At 54.8% G+C, this 19,322-nt stretch overlaps 7 protein-coding genes across 7 annotated transcripts; 4 read left to right on the forward strand and 3 right to left on the reverse strand.

The window, feature by feature from the left end:
• Positions 1-2,166: 2,166 nt before the first annotated feature.
• Positions 2,167-2,908, reverse strand: BJ171DRAFT_535815 (uncharacterized protein). Its single transcript, XM_053112853.1, has 2 exons — positions 2,740-2,908; positions 2,167-2,648 (listed from the first exon to the last, which is right to left on the reverse strand). The coding sequence occupies exon 2, from the start codon at positions 2,466-2,468 to the stop codon at positions 2,241-2,243; it is 228 nt and encodes a 75-aa protein (XP_052961951.1). The 5' UTR covers positions 2,469-2,648; positions 2,740-2,908; the 3' UTR covers positions 2,167-2,240.
• Positions 2,909-3,442: 534 nt separating this feature from the next.
• Positions 3,443-4,455, reverse strand: BJ171DRAFT_535817 (uncharacterized protein; the record flags this gene model as incomplete). The annotated part of the gene is made up of 2 exons (XM_053112854.1): positions 4,122-4,455; positions 3,443-4,037 (listed from the first exon to the last, which is right to left on the reverse strand). Coding segments are annotated over exons 1-2 (867 nt in total), but the record flags the coding sequence as incomplete, so codon positions are not given.
• A 1,256-nt stretch (positions 4,456-5,711) lies between these two features.
• BJ171DRAFT_535823 (uncharacterized protein) lies at positions 5,712-7,063 on the reverse strand. The gene has a single exon (XM_053112855.1). The coding sequence runs from the start codon at positions 7,029-7,031 to the stop codon at positions 5,742-5,744; it is 1,290 nt and encodes a 429-aa protein (XP_052961953.1). The 5' UTR covers positions 7,032-7,063; the 3' UTR covers positions 5,712-5,741.
• Positions 7,064-7,350: 287 nt separating this feature from the next.
• On the forward strand, positions 7,351-8,346 carry BJ171DRAFT_535827 (uncharacterized protein). Its single transcript, XM_053112856.1, has 2 exons — positions 7,351-7,484; positions 7,732-8,346. Exons 1-2 carry the CDS (start codon positions 7,458-7,460, stop codon positions 8,311-8,313), a joined length of 609 nt encoding a protein of 202 aa, XP_052961954.1. The 5' UTR covers positions 7,351-7,457; the 3' UTR covers positions 8,314-8,346.
• Position 8,347: 1 nt separating this feature from the next.
• On the forward strand, positions 8,348-9,520 carry BJ171DRAFT_535831 (uncharacterized protein). Its single transcript, XM_053112857.1, has 3 exons — positions 8,348-8,935; positions 9,150-9,193; positions 9,371-9,520. Exons 1-2 carry the CDS (start codon positions 8,358-8,360, stop codon positions 9,160-9,162), a joined length of 591 nt encoding a protein of 196 aa, XP_052961955.1. The 5' UTR covers positions 8,348-8,357; the 3' UTR covers positions 9,163-9,193; positions 9,371-9,520.
• A 295-nt stretch (positions 9,521-9,815) lies between these two features.
• Positions 9,816-10,190, forward strand: BJ171DRAFT_432552 (D-mannose binding lectin family protein; the record flags this gene model as incomplete). The annotated part of the gene is made up of 1 exon (XM_053107915.1): positions 9,816-10,190. The coding sequence occupies one exon, from the start codon at positions 9,816-9,818 to the stop codon at positions 10,188-10,190; it is 375 nt and encodes a 124-aa protein (XP_052961956.1).
• A 1,109-nt stretch (positions 10,191-11,299) lies between these two features.
• BJ171DRAFT_535839 (uncharacterized protein) lies at positions 11,300-16,353 on the forward strand. Its single transcript, XM_053112858.1, has 15 exons — positions 11,300-11,632; positions 11,738-11,803; positions 11,970-12,011; positions 12,128-12,148; positions 12,602-12,658; positions 12,767-12,808; positions 12,922-12,978; positions 13,102-13,137; positions 13,421-13,492; positions 13,580-13,624; positions 13,762-13,890; positions 14,004-14,193; positions 14,262-14,993; positions 15,079-15,694; positions 15,776-16,353. Exons 1-15 carry the CDS (start codon positions 11,531-11,533, stop codon positions 16,122-16,124), a joined length of 2,556 nt encoding a protein of 851 aa, XP_052961957.1. The 5' UTR covers positions 11,300-11,530; the 3' UTR covers positions 16,125-16,353.
• The last annotated feature ends 2,969 nt before the right edge of the window (positions 16,354-19,322 follow it).

A 19,322-nucleotide genomic window follows, 5' to 3' on the forward strand; every position in this document is an offset into this window, starting at 1 on the left:
CGAGGATGTGTCCATCAGCAAGGCAAGAGGGATCGGAGAACGAAAGGGAGAGGGACTTCCAATTGACAACTGGATTATGCAAGCGCATCCAGGGAAGACCAAGAGTGATGGGAGTGGTGGAGAGTCGAGTCACAAGAAAAGAAATCGACTCGGTGTGGGAACCAATGGTCAACGTCACAGGAACGGTTTGGAAACGAATGAAACCGGCCGAAGAACCATCAGCAAGGGAAACGGAGTAGGGAGTAGAAAGAGGGATAAGAGAGAGTTTATGGAGATCCGCAAAGGCAGGATCAATGAGGGCAAGAGCGGTGCATCCATCATCAATAAAGACAGAAAGGGAGATGGAGACCGGGCCAGAAAGACTCATGACGACAAGGGTGGCCGGAAGAAGAAGCTTATCGTCCGATAATGACGAGTCAGAGGGGGAAGATGTTCGTATCGCCGAACAGACCACCTCGCTTACTTGCGAGGTGCTGCTCGGCTGTGGGCATTTCCCGAGTTCCGTTTGACCAGAACCGGGCACTGCTGAACATCGCGACTGCCGGGACAAGACTTTTCCCCGCAGTACAGGCAGAGACCCTGCTCACGACGTCGCTTTTTCTCGACGTCGGAGAGCTTAGCAGGGCGGACCGAGACAGAGTCAAGGTCCATGGGAGTGGGTGCAGAAGAGGAGGAAGAAGAAACATGCGCGGGAGAATGGTGGTGATGGGGAGCAGAGCGAGAAGAAGGAGGAGGAGGTTGGGAACGGGAGGAGATCTTGAGACGATGGAGGGCATCGTCGTACTCGACCGCTGCCTTGATCAACTCAGGCAGGGAAGCGGGAGCGGGGCGGAGACCGATGAGGTGGAACTTGACCTCAGACTTCAAACCCTCCTTGAAGAAGTGCATCTTGGTGGGTTCATCAGTCTGGACGCGGGCGGCGAGCTGGACGAAGCGGGTGGCGAAGGCTTGGCAGGACTTGAGCTGGACCAAGCGCTTGAGGTCGTTCAAGGCCTTATCTTGCGAGGAGGCCGTGTCCTCACCGAAGGTCGACTTGAGGGCAACTTCAAAATCCGCGAAGGAAGCCGGGAAGCGGTTGGCCATGTAGAAGGCGGCCTCGTACCACTTGAAGGCTTCACCGCGGAGGAAGGAGGTGGCGTACAGGACCTTCTGGCGCTCGGGCGCGAAGAAGGCAGGATCGGCGAGGAAAACCAGGTGGCACTGGGCGAGGAAGGCCGTCGTTTCATCGCGGGAACCTAGGAACTCCTTGGGCTTGTTGACCTGGTAGACCTGGCGGGGAGCGGCGGCGGGAGCTTGCAGATCTTGGATCTGACGATGGAGAGCAGCGTTCTGGGTCATGAGGGCGTTCATACGCTCCTCCATGCGCGCCAGATACGCGTTGAGGTCTGCAGGGGGTGCAGCAGGCTCAGCCATCGGATCGACGAGGGAAAGAGAGGCGAAAGAAGAAGAAAGGCCGGGAAGCCAAGAGGGAGCGTTCAAAATGATGTTAGAGTCCGAAGGGGACTCAACGGCAAAAGAAGAAGTGAGCTCGAAGTGAGCTCAGGGAAGGCAAGGGTAAAGTCCGAAGTGGACTCGGAGAGGGAGCGAGGGAAGCAAAGATCCGTTCAAGATAAGACTAGTCTCGAAATGAGACGTGAGGAACACTCAGAGAATAAAGTAGAAGGCACTTTATTTAGTCCTATTTTGAACGCTGAGGTTCGACTACACATCGCGGGGGTCAGGCTATTTATAGACAAGTCCGGACTTGGCAGCGAAGGGCGGCCAAGGGAGGGAAAAGTGGGCGATCGAGCAGGGCGAAGGGGGCGATGCACGAACGAGGGCCGAGAAGGACCACCGAGACAGGCAGAGAACCAAAGCGAGGGAGGCGCAAGCAAAAGCGAAGCACCTGGCAGGAGAAACGTGCAAAGGCGAAGCAATGTGACTCAACGTCCAAGAAGCGGATTGGTCAAGTATAAGGTTGGGGCAAATGCATGCGAGATGAACAAGAGATCGGGGCGGTCAGGCAGGTCATGAGTCACCGGTGGTGGGACACATGACCGGCAGCCGAATTGCAACCAATCGCAGCAAGGCGCGTGCACAAACAAACCGGCGCGTGCGAAGAAGACAAAGGAAGCGGAGCAGCGCGGGGAAACGGAAGTGCGGAAGGAGCGGAAATGGCAGGCAAAAGGCGGAAAATTGGAGGGGAACTGCAAAGCTACACACAAACAAACAGAAAGGCAAAAGAACAGCCAAGTGTGCAGTCAAAGTGGAGAACAAGCAGAAGCTATCCCTAACAGCAATGTACGGGGCGAGGACGGGATGGTACTTCGAGAAACCATTTCTAGTTTCGAAGAACGGAGTGGGAATAAACACTGTCGAATGATCACGATATAAGTCAAATTTGTGGGTTTGGACAAATTCGAAGACGATTCTGTCACAATAACCATAGATACCACCACTCCAATGAGAAGTGGATTTGAAATCGACATAGAGTGCGAGCAACTCTGGATTCTGAAGAACAATGTCCTTGACGGTCAACATCGGTTCAGTGTTGCGGCGTCTCTGTTCATTCGACTCGGTGATGGCTTGACGAAGGAAGGTCGTGTCGATATCTGAAAACACAGTGTCAACATTGACATCCTTGAAGTGACACACTATCTTACAACGGGCTGGATTTTGATACAAATATGTTAGGATATCGTGAAGCGTTACTCACGGACAACATGTAGGTGCGCCGTGCACGGAGCAATCTCGACTTACATCGTGTGTACTTGTCATTGTCGCCTTCGTGGCGCTTCTTGGAAGCGGACACATCGTTCATATCGCGAACATGCTTTCGAGGCTGGTCACGACCATCTTCATCGGCTTCAACTGGGGCCGGGCGCTTGGGCGCAGGACGAGCGGACATGTCGCGACGGTCATCTTCAGTGGGCGTGGGGGAAGCATAGCCACTTGCAGCAGCGTTGGCTGCTGGGGCCCGAACGCCTTGGGCCGATGGAGGGGCGGCGGGTTCGGCAACGACAGAAGGTACTGGAGCCGCACCACTGTCGGTGAAGTCGGGATCGCGAGCTCCAGCAGCCCCGAAGGTAGGAGCGGTGGGTTGATCGGGCTGAACCGTCGTAGCGGGTTCGGCAACGGTAGGGAACGCGGCTAAGATATCGTCCAAGTGGAGGGAGTCGACGGAGATTGGGTCACTGGAATCGGTAGCTCCAAAGTCAGGAGCATGAGGGGCGGCATGCGCGAAGGCATGAGCCGAGGGAGCAGGCGGATTCCTGGGAGCAGGATCGGGGCCAGGGGGAGGACAACCGGGGGCGACCGAAGAAGTCGTCTTCTCATCGGCGATTGGACGCATGGCCAGCTTGCGGATACAGGTGCTGGTCTCGATGATCTCGTGGTTAATAACCTGAATGAACTCCGGGCTCGCGAAGGAGGGATTGGCGATGGTATCATTCCTGACTTGCGATAGTTGGCTGAAATGTCCTTGGAGGACCACCATGCCATTTTCATCACTGGGCTTCTTGGGGATACGCTCGAGGCCGAATCCATCGGGCACGAAGCGAGCCATCTTCGTATATACGCCGTCTTTACCGAGATTGTAGAATCCCAGCTTCTGATGACTAGGTGCGGGAACGGGCTTATCTTTGTGCTTGTAGAAGACCCGCTGGAAGAGTGCGATGTCGGGCGACGGGACGTAGCGGAAACTGCCGTAGGGTGGTATTTCCCTGCGTTGGTGGGTCTCGAGGTCGAATTTGGAGAGAAGTTTGATGGCGTCAGCACGGTAGCTGCAGTCTGCATTCAGGGTTGCAGCTTTGAGTTCGAACAGGAACTCGTCGATTTTGTCAGCAGCCCGACAGTAGACGCTGACATCTTTCGGGTTTCTCAATCCATATTCTTGGAAAGACTCGCCGAAAAGATCGCGGCATTTGTAACGACCTCCGCGAATGAGTTCGAGCTCGAGGAACCAAAGATCGGTAGTATTGTTGGGCGCCTTGATGTTGGTGCGAATGTAGCACCCCTTGGGCTTGGCGGGATCGGCAGAAGGCGGCATGGTAGAGCAGCTGTGGGAACGACTAGGCGTTACAACGAATCCGAGTGGCCGCCTGTTGCTGCTGCTGCTGGGCACTACTGGGGACTGGACTTACCTGGAGGCGAATGAATGCGCTGGGACGAGTAGGCGGGCGATGCTGCTGTCCTCGGGAAGCCAGCGGCGGCTTTTATGGGGGTGCGAGGGCGTGGGATGGGAGACATGACAGATCGGATTGCAGCGGCAATCCGGGCGGCGTTTCGCTGGCGACAGCGGTTTGGCATCCAGCCTGGCCAGCTGACCACGCATCGAAGGGTTCAGCGCGATGTGGCGCAGGGAGTCCAGCCCAGCGATCGCACCACGGTCGCCGGCGGGCGGAGGAAACACCATGTCCGGCCGGACCCCTCGGTCAGGTGATCGCGTCGACCTCCCAGCCCAATGCACCAAGTCCTCATTTCGCACTTGGACTTGATCAAGTCGAGGCAAACGCAAATGTATTTTTCAGTTGGAGCGAGTGAGCGAGTTGATCAGTGCTTGGGAGCGTTGGTAGTCCACTGGCACACCAAAACCATGGAAATAGCATTGAGCTAGTCGCTCGGTTGCTTTGCGGCAGCCCTGCATCGACGACCGTTGGAACCAAGTGACTGCCTGCACCGGATCGGCAGACACACCATGTCCGTGAGCCAAGAAATCTCCGATGATGAGCTGCGAGCCTGCATGACCGAGCTTTGCGGCCGACATGAACACCTCTGCTGCTTTCACCAAGTCCTTTTCAACGCCAACTCCATCGATATAGCATCCTCCCAAGTTATAGAGTGCATCGAGATTCCAGCAGTGGGATGCCAGATTGAACCATTCAAAGGCCTTGGGGAGATCTTGCAACACAATCTCGCCTTCCAAAAACACATTGCCCAGGCAGCACATTGCCGGGGCATACCCGCGATCTGCGGCGGATTTTATCCAGAAGAAGCACTCGCCGTTCGACTGGGGAGTACCTCTGCCCTCGCGAGTCAGGATGGCGAGGCCGAGTTGTGCCTCGGCGTTGTCGTTGAGGGCGATGATTCGGACCATGTCAGTACCTTGCTTTGCTTGCACAGGGCAACCCAGTCCCTCCAGGTAGCAGCGAGCCAGGAGGAGCTGACCCGGCCAATGGCGGCGAGCAGCGATCTTGGCCCACTGGAAGAGGAGCTTGAAGATGGGCTCGGTTTGGCTGCCTGGTGCCGGGGGATTGCAGATGAACGGCGTTGCCTTGAAGGAGATGCTGCCGTATCCGGAAACGTCGCAGAGATCGACTAACACCTGGCTCGCATATCGAAGGTTGTGGTATACGTATGGTGCCCTGCTGACCGACATCCAGAGATTGAAGGCCCGGGTGTAGTCGATAGCCGTGCCGATACCCAGCCAGTTCATCCAGGCCAGATGGAAGCGGGCATTTGGATCCAGATCGCTCTTGGAACACATGAATGCAAAGGCATCGATCCAGGCCTGGTGGTTGCTGGGAACAATGTCGATCAGCACATCGGTGGCACCGACGACTTGATTATAATTGGGGCTGATCAGCATCTCGAAGAGCTCGTCGAGCGATTCGACGTCAGGCTCGGAATCGGTCTTCACGGCGGGTTTCTCTACGAGCATGGCGATGGATGGAGAACGATGAAGGAGAAAGATCACAACGCCCCACTCACGGACATGAAGAGCCCACAAATATGTCCGAGGGATGAAATCACATGTTCATTCTTTATTGGATGCACTGCATGTAACGCTGGTACACAGGCCAAATGATGCGGCCATTCCCATGAGCTTCTATAGACGTCCTGAGCAGCCCTGTCAAAGCGTCCCGCACCTGGGGGTCATTCCCAGCTGCGACAATCGCATCCAGCGGGATATCGGCACCCCAGCTTTGAGCACGATCCCAGGCATGGAATGAGAACTGGCGTCTCGAGAGAATGAACACGCGCGCCATATGGCTGCCCTGGAGGTACGCTTTGATGACAGCCAGGTGGTAGATGGAGGTGATTGTGGAATTGCGAGGAACACCAAGTGCGAGCTTCTTGCAGTTGGCCAACAAAAATTCCCTGTCTGCCTCGGGTTCTATCGTTAGCACCCAATTCACAACAGAGACAGCACCTGGGACATTTTCAATCGATCCAGAGTTCAAGATGTCAAAGAGTCTTCCAATGCTGAGGGTGTGGCGTTGCATTGCGCATTCTGCGAGCAGATTCAGCGCTCTGGTTATATCGACCCCAGTGCCATAGCCATAGCGGTAGCATTCGTAGAGCTTGTACCGGGCATCTACATGAGTAGACTCCATGGTCTTGAGCCACTCACAGAGCTGGACGCGGACTTTGGGATATCTGGACTGCATCAGTCTCGTCCCATTGTCGATGATGAACTTTATGAGCGACTCGGAGTCGGTTCGCTTGCATTCGTCGAGCAGGATGGTGAGACTTTGAGACTGCAGCGACACGTTCAGCCGGCGGTGGATCAGTATCCACCTGGCCGTTGGGACGTGCTTGGCTTCAACGCAAGTTTGGCATTTCGAAACCCATTGGTCATCGTGCATTCCCCTGCAGCTGACGAGTCGGACAAACTCTGCCGAAACCACAGCGTTCGGGATCGACTTGATCCATTTGAGGGTGTAGGGACGCCATTCAGTGGGGAAGTACTGGGTCAGCGCAGCGCAATCGTTCGGGAGGAGCTCGGTGTCGTACTTGGCGTTGAACCATGCGGCCCATATGCGGATGCCGACCGACTTTGTCGAGAGGACGGATCGCATGTCACTGGAGGTGGCTCGGAGCTTCACGAGGCTTGAAGGAGGGAGCTTGTCGAGCAGCTCTGGGATCTGGAAGATGGTTTGGACGGCAAAAGGTGTGGCCTCGACCCCGGCATTGGCGAGCTCTTTGTGTATGCATCTGCGCTTGGCAGCGCGGGTGCTCATCGAGCGGGTGATGCGCTTGGTACTGGAGGAGGACATGATGCAGGTAGCCTCGAACACACCCACCTCACAACGGCGTCTCTTATACCCCATGCTCTATGCGAAACGTGTGAGGAGATGGACAGTGTGTGCTTTATTGGCTCGGACAGGATCCTTTGCATGACACAGGGTTCAGTTGTCGACTCCGTCCGACTCGGGCTTGCTGGTCCCGCGGGCGCGACGGCGTGAACGTCCCCAGTGCTTGATCAGGTTCCTGGTCGGATACTTGACACCGGCCTTGGCGGCTCGATCGTAGGAGGGGCGTTGACGGACGGGGGGCTGCTTGCAGGGGCGACCTGGCTTGCGCTTGGCCAACGGGGATGGCTTCATGATGGCAGCAGGAGGCTCTGGACGATCGCTCTCTCCAGAGTCTGAGAAGATCTCGCTGAAACTGATGGATCTGAGGACGTCGGCGGTGCTTGGCTCCATGGCGGCGGTGGTAGAGATGGCGACAAACGGATTTCACCCAGTCCTTCTTGTATGGCGCTGCCATCATCGGAGTCGGAACTTTGCAAGGCGAAAGACGGGGGCATTCCCATGACAGGATCCTCCTCGGGAATGGAGAGCGGTGGGAGGCATCAGCTGCGTGGATGTCCCTCATGGCCACTATCTCCGCCGAGCTCCGATGTTCAAAAGGCGAGCGAAGTCGTCGATGCCGATCGGTCTGCATCTCACCTCTCGAACGATGACCCGCGACGCTCGCCCCAGCACGATTGTCGACGCCGATGGCACGCTCCTCCTGAACTTCACCCACCTGGTCGATCGCCCTCGCCTTGGGCTGACGATGCTTCAAGGCCGCAAGCACCGCTCCGTGTCAGCCCTCGTCCCTGGTGAAGACACCCGACGCAAGATCAACTCGATGATCCGAGTGGGCGTTCGCAAGGCCCGGGAAGAAGCCCTCGCCCCGGCGGTCAAGCGACTCCTCGAAAGCGGTGGCGACATCTGGCTGCGCCGAGCCATGGTGCGGCCGCCGCGCGTCCAAGTCGGTGACCTCTTTGTCTCGCTGGAGGAAGCTCGGACGCTCTTTGCCATTCACATCGTCGTGTTTGGTGCCGCTGTCCCGGCCCTCGAGCAAAGCGTCGTCCGATTCATGAGCAGCCTCCCGCATGACATGAGCCATGGCAACGAAGAAAAGGTTTTGTCCGGACGTAGACCAGGACAGCGGCCCAGACACCAAATGGCGACCCCCAGCACACGCCTCGCTGGACCAGCCAAGCGCACGCGCACAGCCCTCGCCCATCTTCGCCAGCAGGTCCAGTGCATCGACGGGCAGCTGGAATTGCTTCATGCCCAGCGCTCCGACCTCTGTGCTCAGATCGAGCAGCTCTGCGAGTAGGAACAGATCAATACATCGTTTTTTTCTGCCGTATCCACAAAGCCATGTCCACCACGATTGTCTTGATTGTGATCATTGTTTCGATGCTGTCTCTCTCTGTGGGTACAGGTGTGGGTCTGTATTTGTACATGAAGCAGACGTCAACCACACCAACAGCAGCGGCATCGAGCGCCAGTCCAGCGTCGTTGTCGCCAGCGAGCGCAACGAGCAGCCCGTCAACGCCAAGTCCAGCAACGACCAGCCCGCCAGCACAAAGTCCGCCAACAACGACGGCAACGACGGCAGCGACGACCGGCTCGCCAACGCAGAGTCCAGCAGTGACGACATCTCTCACAGCACCACCGCCTCTGTCGCTGACCTCTGTATCGACTCCATCTCCAGCACCCGCTCCTTCTCCAGCACCAACACCAGCACCAGCACCAACACCAACACCAGCACCAACACCTACTCCTGCACCCGCTCCAGCTCCTGCTCCGGCTCCTGTTCCGGCTCCGGCTCCTGTAGTGGTCGTCCAGCCTGTTGTCCAGCCCGTGTTTGGAGCAAATGCATATACCATAATGCGAACGAGTGACAATACATCGAGAGGATTAGCCGTTGTCGGTGGTAGTGCCGCTGCAGGAACACCGGTCGTGTATTGGGACTTCAGTTCACAGGCAGGTGCTCTGATGGGCTACGATGCCATGAACAAGCGTATCATCGACCAGAACAGCATGATGTGCCTTGGACCAAAGAGTGGAGCCAGCGCTGCCAACGGCGACCCAATCGTCATAAAGCCATGCGATATCACAGACCAGTCGCAGACATGGGTCGCTGGCGCAAACGGACAAGGCAACTATACCTGGGGCGTGAACCAGAACAAGTGTCTCGATCTGGCGGGAAACTCCAGAAACAACGGTACGCAGGTGGACTTGTCAGACTGCGTTTCGGGTCTCTCTGGGCAGAGCTTCCAGTTTGGCACTGCCGCGGCGACACCCCCGGCTCCAGCAAGCGCATTCACACAGGTTGCCCAGGCACTTTCCATTTCGCCCCCAGCATCGACACCTGCTCCAGCACCTACCTCTGTGCCGGCTGCCACCCAGGTAACATCCTGGTGTGCATTGATGAAGAGCAACAACACCGTGGTCGCTGCGTTGGTCCAGAAAGATCCGTCGACGTGGTCATCCGCGGACCGACTCACAGCACTCCCACTCATCGTCAAATACAGCGGTTTGAGCAATACCGACGTACAGTCCTTCAGCAACTCACTCCTCTGGGCCATACTCTCCATGGCGTGTGGTGTTGTTGGTACGCCTGGGGCAACACCGAGCGACGTTAGTACATGGAGCGACGGAAACCGCAACGCCGTCATTTCGGCGATCTATGCTGCTTTGGGCAGCAAAGATTCGATTGCGAGTGTGGGATGGCTCCAGAGCCTGAACAACTCACAGCTCGGGCATCTCTGGTACGGCCCTCAGATCGCCCCAAGTGCGGCATTGGCTCAGTGCACTTCGGCCAACGTACCTATGATCCGAGCGTATGGAAATGCCGATGGCTCGGCGCTGAAGCCTGGCACGATCTTACCCCAGTGCACGGCAATGCTGTCTCCAACCGGTAGTCACTCGTTGGTTATGCAGGCCGACGGAAACCTGGTTTTATACAATAACACATCCGGGCAAGCGATCTGGTCATCCGGAACGAACGGAAAGGGAAGCCCACCTTTCTTTGCCAACTACCAGCCAGATTACAACTTTGTGGTATACGACGGAACTGGAAAGCCACTCTGGGCCTCTGGCACGAACGGTCAGCCCTCTGATCGGCTAGTGATGCAGGACGACGGGAATCTCGTCACCTACCTGGGTACAACACCGATCTGGTCGACGGGGACCTATGGCAAGTGAGCCAAGGCCTTTCGCCAGCGCGCTGGACTTTGCACCTCCTGCCCGTCGTGGGAAGGGCTGTTGGCTAGAGCGCCAGGCTGTGGAACAGCACCGCTGCGATCCACGCAAGCAGCAACAATGTTATGATGGCGACCTTGCCACCCTGAATCCCGACACTGCTCCCCGATTGTCCGGATGCCCCCGTCGCCAACTGAGCAAGACGTTTGGATGTGTCGGCCAACGCAGTGACAATGAAGAGAGTTGCGCCACCGAGAAGGAGCAAGGTTCCCGACCTGCGGCACGGTGGGGGAATTTGGCTTGTTGTGGTCGGATGGACATTGTCCGCTGCGGGTGTCTCGTCGACGGAGTAATCATCGAGTGGTTCATCGCTCTCGTCGTCATCTAACCACTCGTCGCTGCCCGCTTCGTCGTCGAAATCGCCGCTGCCCACGTTGCTATCCGCTTCAAAGTCATCGTCCATCTGGCCGTCGTCCGGTTGGTCAGAGGCAAAAAACTCGCCGCTTGAATCCGCGGTGTCGGGTAGATTCCATCCTTTTGTATCTGTTGCTTTGCCAGGCTCGGTTGGAAAGGGGGAGAATGAAGGAACAGACTGCATTAGCGCAGCCCTTGTGCTTGTCTGTCTGCTGATTGGGCGGAGCCGGTGCCGTTGTTTCTGAATGCGTTGTTGCAGAGACAGTGGTTCCTTGTTGCCATCAGCCAAAGGCTGTGTAATCGTGGGATGCTTGCCAGGCAGTCGCTTGGAGCTTGCACCAGCGTGTCCAGAACGTGCCTCAGTCGGTCTTGGCCGCAGCATCCGGAGCATCCGTTTACGCGTCGTCCCCCATCGCTGTTCCGCCGAGCCGGCGGTGACCGTGTCACGGGCGTTCATTGGTGTATGGCGGCGGCTCGGTCGGGCTGTTCCATGTCTGTCTTTGTGCTTACGCGAGGGGTGCAACCTGGCCATCGTTGGCAGTGTAGCATATGGGTGTTTTTTGAGCCGGACAGGTCGGTGGGCCGGGTCCAATTTACTACTCGCCGACCCCCGGCGGCGAGAATGGCGCCGTTGCAGGGGGGCAGGACTGGCGGACAGAGGTCGAGGAGGAGCAGGGGGAGGCGGCGGGTGAGGTATCGATGACATCGGTCTTTCGGTCTTTGCAGTTCGCCGCTAAAATATTTCGGATGCGCACGGCCGTATAAATCCAGGCCACCCGCCCCTCGACCGGTCGTCCCCATCGTCGCCTCGCCTGCCCCGTCGCTCCCGACCTCGCTTCGAGCCAACGACCAGCAACCCGCTTTCGCAACCCCCTACCCAGCGACTCCTCGCTCTTCCAAACCTTTACCCGTTCTTCTCCTCCGTCAGAATGGCCCCTTCCACCCGCTCCGGTCATGGCAGCGGAAATACCACCGCAGATTATCCAAATGTTCCCTCCTCGGTGCACCCCAGTCCCCAAGCAGCTCGAGAGGTAAGTGTTGTCACCCGCTCTTGTTCACCCGTTTGAGCAGCTCCTGGCAGCGCCTGCTTGCGAGTGACGGTCTAGCGTTCTAACGACATCCTCCGATGGTCACAGGGAGCTACACCCCCCAAGCGACAGTTGTCTCTAACAGCTACCAATTCCGCCAATAAGCGCCCAAAGGTAAGTCAGCGTCACCCCCTTTCGCCGATCTCGCTGCTGTCCCGAGGGGTTGTTCGGCAGTGTATTAGACGCCACCGATACATAGACCACGGACGCCTCCTTCTGACACTCTGTTCCATGCCTATCCTCCGCCGTTTATCACTACCTCGGTGCCGACACTGAACAGAACGACAAGCCGACCGCAGCCCCTGCTTCCGAGCCTCCTCAGGTAAGCTTTCGCCGTTTGCTCCGTGTCTGTGACACACTCCCAGCGCTACCCCGAGCCCTGACCGTTCTTCCGTCGTTAACACTCGCGACGCTGCCTCCCAAACCATTCCCGAACAGGCCACCACCCCTCCTGCCAAGGTAAGCCTCCAACACACACACACACACACACACACATGTTCCATCATGGCAGGAGTTGTTGTCACTCGGCATGGTGTTTGATGTTCATTGCTAGTGGGTGGTGACAACTCCTGATCCACTGTCGAGAACACTGTATCGTTATCAGTGTTCTTGATGGATCTGATGTTCCAAGGAATCGTTACGATTCAGTGTCTTTGTCGCCCGGGTCCTGGGGTCAAATCTGTTTTCGGAGCGGTGCCGGACCCTTTGATACCGATATCGCCGCCACAGTCCACCATCGGCCGCTGTGGTCGTGTGGATGGGCACGCGGTTGCTGACTTATCCGCTGCCACCAGCCCCCGCCACCACCCGCCTGTCCGCCGGGATGAGATAGCCGGTCACATCCTAACCCGTGCCGGCCGTTTCCTGCGCCGCTCGGCATTCCGCCTTTTTTTCGCCGTTTGTGAGATTCAGGATGCTGGTAGAGAAGGTGGAGACAAGGGTACTTCCAGCAAAGCTGCCTCGGACCAGGTGAGAAGGAAGTGGGTGGTGCTCCGTTGCAAGTACTTGAGCCTCCAGCCGCTTGGATCGTGGGGTGGATGCTAATCTGGCTTCTATTGGACTCCTGGACGTGGACAGGGAGAGACCAACCTTCCGACTCCCTCACCAGAGCCCCATGAGGTATGTGCTCGTTAGGACGGTACTATGTACTCTCGCGTATGCTGTCGATGTACCCCACCCACCCCGCTTGGCGTTTAGCTTTGGCTCTAACAGCGCCTTTGGTTTGTCGGTAGGGTCGGAAGGACGGCGGTGGTCAAGGCGGTACCGCCGCCACCATAGCGAGCCTAGATGTAAGCTGTTCGATGAGGAGCTGGTGGTTGTTGGTCGTGTCGCTCGATCATCGCTCTGTCGGTGCTCACTCCCGCTATAATATCGTCCATCGCTGACGCCCTCTTGGTTATCCATCTCTATAGGACCAGCCTCTCAGCGGCGAAACCAACGCCCAAGCGGTAAGCAGATCTCTCGCTTGTAGCCATCTTATATGCTGTCGGGTACCACGTCCCGTATAAACCCGTTTTACTGGGGCTTTTCTCGTTTCCCCCACAGCCGGTCGCTTCGGCGTCCGGTAGCTGCTTTGCGGGATGCGGCTGGGTGGGCAACGAGATTCCGTTTGCTTGTGTTAGCCAAACCGTGGCCATATTGTGGCCGGCACTGGTATCCGTGCGCAGCAGACACATGATCCGCCGCTTTGTGCGACACCCGTGACTAACAACGTGCTCACTGTGGCTATAGGACTCCGGTGCCAGCAACGACAGTAACTGTTCTGACGATGGTGAAGTTAGCCACTCTGAATCCGGTTCAGAGGTATGTGGTTGGTCGAGAATGATGGCAGACTCGGCTGGCGTTACACCGTGTGGATGTGGTAGTTGCTAACGCTGCTGCTTCCGTCAGTTGCAACAGGAACGTGTTGTGAATGGGAATAATTTAATTGCCCAGGTAATTAGCACACAGAAAGAATATTTCGGTGTAAACTCACTTACGGCCTTGGTGAGCTATCGAGACGGGGCTTCGGTTGCACTGTCAGCACACCACATACCAGCGCTGATGTTGTTTTATCCATGTGTGGATTGTAGGATCGTGATCCGGCTGATCCTTCTATTCCCGCCGGGAATGCCATTAATGCGACCGACCCTTCAGCTACGACCGCTTCTGCCAATCAACTCCTTGGTTCAAGCACGACCGAATATATAAATCTTGACGAGGTTCGCTGCCTTTGACATTACTGTACATGTCGTACCTGAAATCCGTGTTGACAATTGTGTGATATTTCTTTTTAACATACATCCATGTAAAATTCAACGGTATCCTGTATTAGAATCCTTCTACGGGAGAGCTCCATCAAGATCGGGACAATGCCAACACAGGTGTACAAAGTCCTCCATGGATCAGTAAATTCGGATATGTTCGTCCTATAAATCCAACAGGCCGCACTGCGACCATCATCCTCCAACCCCAAGCAAACACCCAGTCTGCCGCGGCTGAACGTAGAGAACCAGACCATTCGAGTGAGTATAGGTTTTGTATTACATTCTCGATTTGCTGATTACTAATATTCTTACAATCCAATTTTTAGTAACCAAACTGTTCAAAGATGCTGCACCGTGTGTTCTCGAGGGTTATTCAGTTCCGAGGTTACTCTTCCCTTCGAGCGATTATCTTTCCAAGGTTTCGGCAGAAATTCATTTCGAACAAAAAGACCAACGTACGATCAATGATTTTATAGAATCATTGATTACCATCCCCAATCAAGGCAATACCGGAATCACAGCTGCAGCCGTACTTCAGAAAATCCAACGCCTCCAAGCGTCGAGTTTGAAGTTATATGTGCAAAAACCCAGTCAGATTATGTGCGACTTCACCAGTATTGGACTCGAGAATCCACACACTTTGTATCAAGATATGAAGAACCACTTGATTAACCCTGAGACCTACCAGGTCTCAGTTGCTCAAATTCTTATTTACGAGGGGGTTATTGCACCTTCCATGTGTGTTGCAAAGGAAACTACTATCCCATGCGTGTCACTCGCGACTGCCGGGTATTGTTCCAATACCCCAACACTTCAAGAGGCTGAATGCCGGCTCAAACAATTCATCAGCACAATCGCCTCTGTTGCCGAAGTCGACTCGATGAAGAAATCTCAAAGGACCGAGCTCCGGCGATTGGTTTGGTTTCTTCGATTCAAATTGTTCATGATCCAATACCGAAACGAAGCATTCCGTCCAGACTCTGAAGCTGCCACTCGATCATTTGAGAATACATATGAACTCATCAAATGCGATGCACCGGCATTGAAAGATAGTATCAGTAAGTTAATGTTTGTGTCTTCATATTCTGGCAGGTGATGGATGGCACAAAATTAATTGTTTTATGAATTGTTATTGGAATGTAGTCCCCAAAGAATGTATTCAGTCGGCCAAATTGATCATCCAGTTGATGCAATGTGAAAAATCCGCAATGTGGTTCGACACAACGTCATATTCGCCCCTTAGCGACAAATCCAAGTATCGCAAGTACATCGATCATACCGTTGGTAAAATTATCCAACTACATAAGGCATCCAAATTTCCACTCGCTACGTTTTTGGATATGGCCAGTCCTTTCGGATGGAATTGTCCAGAGGCACAGTACGTCTTTGGACTATGGATGGAATCTATTTTTCATTTCCGAGCCGCTGGATACTTCTTCAGCCATGGATATGCCGCCGATGGGGAACGTGGCGTTTATGGGATCAGGGACGTTGGTTGGATTTGTCATTTGATTCAACGAAGGAAGGCCCTTGCCCGCACCTACGGATTCAAGATGTCCGTAGAATCTAGCAAAGCCCGATTCAACGAAACACATCAGTTTGTTTCCGAGGAAACTCGACAAATTATCAAATGCCTCCGAGCTGCTCAAGCCGTCGGAAATTCTTTGACAATTCTGAGTGAAGCCAGGGAAACTCAGCTTAAAGAGATAGAAGTCGAAAAGCGCCCACCACGTGAGATACACGACTCTAGCTACGACATGTACGACATCGCTAATCAAAACGCATTTAGTGAAGTGTCTGTCGCCTATAATTCATGATAACACATTCTGGTTTCCGATAGAATCTATGCATCACTCGACCCCTCAGTATTGGAGAGCTTGATCAAGTGTACGGAATTTATTCCCAAGATTATCGTCAAAGAGCGCCTTGCAAAAATCGAAAAAATGAAAGTCAGGCTTCAGATGGAAATTGAAAATTTTATTGAAAATTTTGAAGGACTTGCCAATGCCCGGCGCTTAGGTTTCAAAATTGCAGCGAAATGCAAGCTCTTTTCTCGCATTCAAACTTTGCAGGGGAAGATAAACAGACGAGCCCGAAAGGATAGCGCAGAAGTGGATCGAAAGACATTGACATTGAAAAGGGTGCTTGATGATCAACGTAACCGAATTGAAAGTGAAACCAATAAATAAGGGCATACCCTTGAATTTTGACCATTGAACAGTTATTTTGTTACCAAATATCATTGTGCGTTGGACATAACCATTCACCACACGCAACCAACTTTTGCATTGTTGCCTTGCGATGCTACACCCTCATCCAGAGTCCGCGCAAGATAATCTCGACCAACGAGTAACAATTTCAACCACACGGAAGTTTGCTTCAAGAGTGTGGAGCCAGTTCGGTTGGAAGGACTCGATGCGCCCAGTGCTGCGAATTCCCACTTTGTCAGGAGCTGCAAGAATCCCAGCTGCCGGACAGTGTGGAATCGCGACGTCAATGCGGCGCGCAACATGAATACCAAGAGCTCTTGTCTCAGGCGAGAGAGTTGATAGTGCCAAGTAACCACAAAACTCGAGACTGATCCCGGTTAGACGAGTTTGGTATCGCCTGGAAGGTGGTCGGTGGGTCAGGTCACGTGATAAGGAGGGGTCATCATCGAAAGACCGCCCTTTTCTTCCGTTCAAAAAATGTCCGGATGGTTAAGGCGCTCACGGTTCGCTCCTCTGCTCTCACACAGCGGGGGTTCGATTCCCGAAAGCCCCCGCCATCCAATATGAGATGATTCCGAGAGGCTGTCCGCTTACAGGACACGTCTTCAGAGCTCGCTCCTGCGTCCCGAAAGGACCGGTATAGCGATCTAGGGACCCATGCGTGCATGGCTTCTCCGAATCACCAGGCGTTGGGGAGATCTCGACATTTTTTTTTCAATTGTGCATGTGAATATATTACAGCCAATCTACAGTCAAACCAGAAAGAAACGGGACACCCAGGTTTTGACCATTGATCGAATATTTTGTTACCCAAAACCATCGCGCGCTGACCATGACCATTCGCCACACATCCGACTTTCGCACCGCCGCATTGCGATGCTACGCCCTCATCCATAGCCTGCGTAAGGTCGCCTCCATATTCAGTGTATCCAAGAGCACCATCCATCGATGGCACCGAGGATGCAAGCTGGATGACCCATCCCGGGTCCCAGCTCGCAGATCCACTTTCTTCGAGCAGGCATGTCCAGTCATTCGCACCCTGATTGAACAGGACCCGTTCCAGACTGGTCCTGTGTTGCGATGCAAGCTCGAGTCCATCCTCCAGAGGAAAGTATCACTCTCACTCTGCCACACTGCCATCCACCGAGCAGGTCTGTCTCACAAGAGGGCAACACACCTCTACAAGTCCAAGCGACTGGATGAGCGAGTGGCACAGTTCAGGGACCAGGTCCGCTCCATCGACCCACGACGATTCGTTTTTGTCGATGAGACAGGGATCAGGAGATCCATTTTCCCTCTTTACGGGTACTCATCGAAGGGTGCTCCGCTTCGCCAGCGCAATCACATGAAACACAAGTCTGTCTCGGCTGCATTTGCCATCAACCACTCTGGTGTGCTGCATCGCATGTACATCCCCACATCATTCAAGACACACTCGATGGTCGAGTTCTTTGAGCGAGCGGCCTTCCCAGATGGCTCTGTGATTGTGATGGACAATGTCAGCATGCACAAGACAATGGCTGTCCTGGACTGCATCGATCGCCGAGGATGGTCAGTGATCTTCACCCCACCTGCCTCGCCCGACTTCAATCCCATCGAGAACTTCTTTGGGATTGTGAAGCATCAGTACAGGAAGGCAGCAGCGCTGAATGCGTCTGAGTGTTAGAGTCCAAAGGGGACTCAACGGCAAAAGAAGAAGTGAGCTCGAAGTGAGCTCAGGGAAAGCAAGGGTAGAGTCCGAAGTGGACTCGGAGAGGGAGCGAGGGAAGCAAAGATCCGTTCAAGATAAGACTTGTCTCGAAATGAGACGTGAGGAACACTCAGAGAATAAAGTAGAAGGCACTTTATTTAGTCCTATTTTGAACGCTAAGGTTCGACTACACATCGCGGGGGTCAGGCTATTTATAGACAAGTCCGGACTTGGCAGCGAAGGGCGGCCAAGGGAGGGAAAAGTGGGCGATCGAGCAGGGCGAAGGGGGCGATGCACGAACGAGGGCCGAGAAGGACCACCGAGACAGGCAGAGAACCAAAGCGAGAGAGGCGCAAGCAAAAGCGAAGCACCTGGCAGGAGAAACGTGCAAAGGCGAAGCAATGTGACTCAACGTCCAAGAAGCGGATTGGTCAAGTATAAGGTTGGGGCAAATGCATGCGAGATGAACAAGAGATCGGGGCGGTCAGGCAGGTCATGAGTCACCGGTGGGGGGACACATGACCGGCAGCCGAATTGCAACCAATCGCAGCAAGGCGCGTGCACAAACAAACCGGCGCGTGCGAAGAAGACAAAGGAAGCGGAGCAGCGCGGGAAAACGGAAGTGCGGAAGGAGCGGAAAAGACAGGCAAAAGGCGGAAAATCGGAGGGGAACTGCAAGGCTACACACAAACAAACAGAAAGGCAAAAGAATAGCCAAGTGTGCAGTCAAAGTGGAGAACAAGCAGGAGCTATCCCTAACATCATCCCCTTCCTTAGCGACGAACTCCGGACGTCGCCTTCGGCTTTGAGGGATAGCGAAGGTGGAAGTCAGCAACAAGATCAGTGGCGTGGGAAACATTGGCAGCGGGCTCCCAAGACCGGTCAGTCTCGGAATAGCCCTTCCACTGAACCAAGTACTGTAAGCGACCACGGAAGAGCCGAGAATCGAGAACAGTCTCGACCTCAAACTCTTCCTGGGAGTTAACAAGAATGGGAGGTGGTTCTGGTTGGGTGAACTCGGGAACAATGTCCTTCGTTCGGGGTTCAAGGAGGGATACATGGAAAACGGGGTGAACTTTAAGTGTGGAAGGGAGTTTAAGCTCAAAGGCAACGGGGTTGATGCGGCGAAGAACTTTAAAGGGGCCAAGCTTTTTCTGGTCAAGCTTGTTGGAGGGACGAAGGGTGCGAATGTGGCGACGATCCAGGAAAACGAGGTCGCCAACGGAGATGTCGGGAGTGGGGAGACGGGATTTGTTGGCCTGCACAGTGTAGGACTCTTGGGCAACCCGGAGGTTGGCCTTGAGATCCTCGAGAACGGTCTGAAGTCGGTCGACACGTTCTTCGGCAGAGGGCACAACAGAGGGATCACGAATGATAGAGGGATCGAAAATGGGGTGATGGCCATGGACTGCAAAGAAGGGAGTCATGCCAGTGGAGGTGTTTTCCGAGTTGTTGTAAGTGAACTCGGCAAGGGGAAGGTGAAGGGT

Source organism: Polychytrium aggregatum, assembly GCF_025602895.1.
Source record: "Polychytrium aggregatum strain JEL109 chromosome Unknown BJ171scaffold_102, whole genome shotgun sequence".
In the NCBI taxonomy this organism is placed as follows: Eukaryota; Fungi; Chytridiomycota; class Chytridiomycetes; order Polychytriales; genus Polychytrium; species Polychytrium aggregatum.

Coding starts and splice junctions, on each gene's coding strand:
- BJ171DRAFT_535839 (XM_053112858.1), top strand. CDS start 11,531: ATGGCCCCTTCCACCCGCTCCGGTCATGGCAGCGGAAATACCACCGCA. Junction 12,659..12,766: donor GCAAAGCTGCCTCGGACCAG/GTGAGAAGGAAG, acceptor GGACGTGGACAG/GGAGAGACCAACCTTCCGAC. Junction 15,695..15,775: donor CACGACTCTAGCTACGACAT/GTACGACATCGC, acceptor GGTTTCCGATAG/AATCTATGCATCACTCGACC.
- BJ171DRAFT_535827 (XM_053112856.1), top strand. CDS start 7,458: ATGGCGCTGCCATCATCGGAGTCGGAA. Junction 7,485..7,731: donor TGCCATCATCGGAGTCGGAA/CTTTGCAAGGCG, acceptor AACTTCACCCAC/CTGGTCGATCGCCCTCGCCT.
- BJ171DRAFT_535831 (XM_053112857.1), top strand. CDS start 8,358: ATGTCCACCACGATTGTCTTGATTGTGATCATTGTTTCGATGCTGTCT.
- BJ171DRAFT_535823 (XM_053112855.1), bottom strand. CDS start 7,031: ATGGGGTATAAGAGACGCCGTTGTGAGGTGGGTGTGTTCGAGGCTACC.
- BJ171DRAFT_535815 (XM_053112853.1), bottom strand. CDS start 2,468: ATGTCGATTTCAAATCCACTTCTCATTGGAGTGGTGGTATCTATGGTT.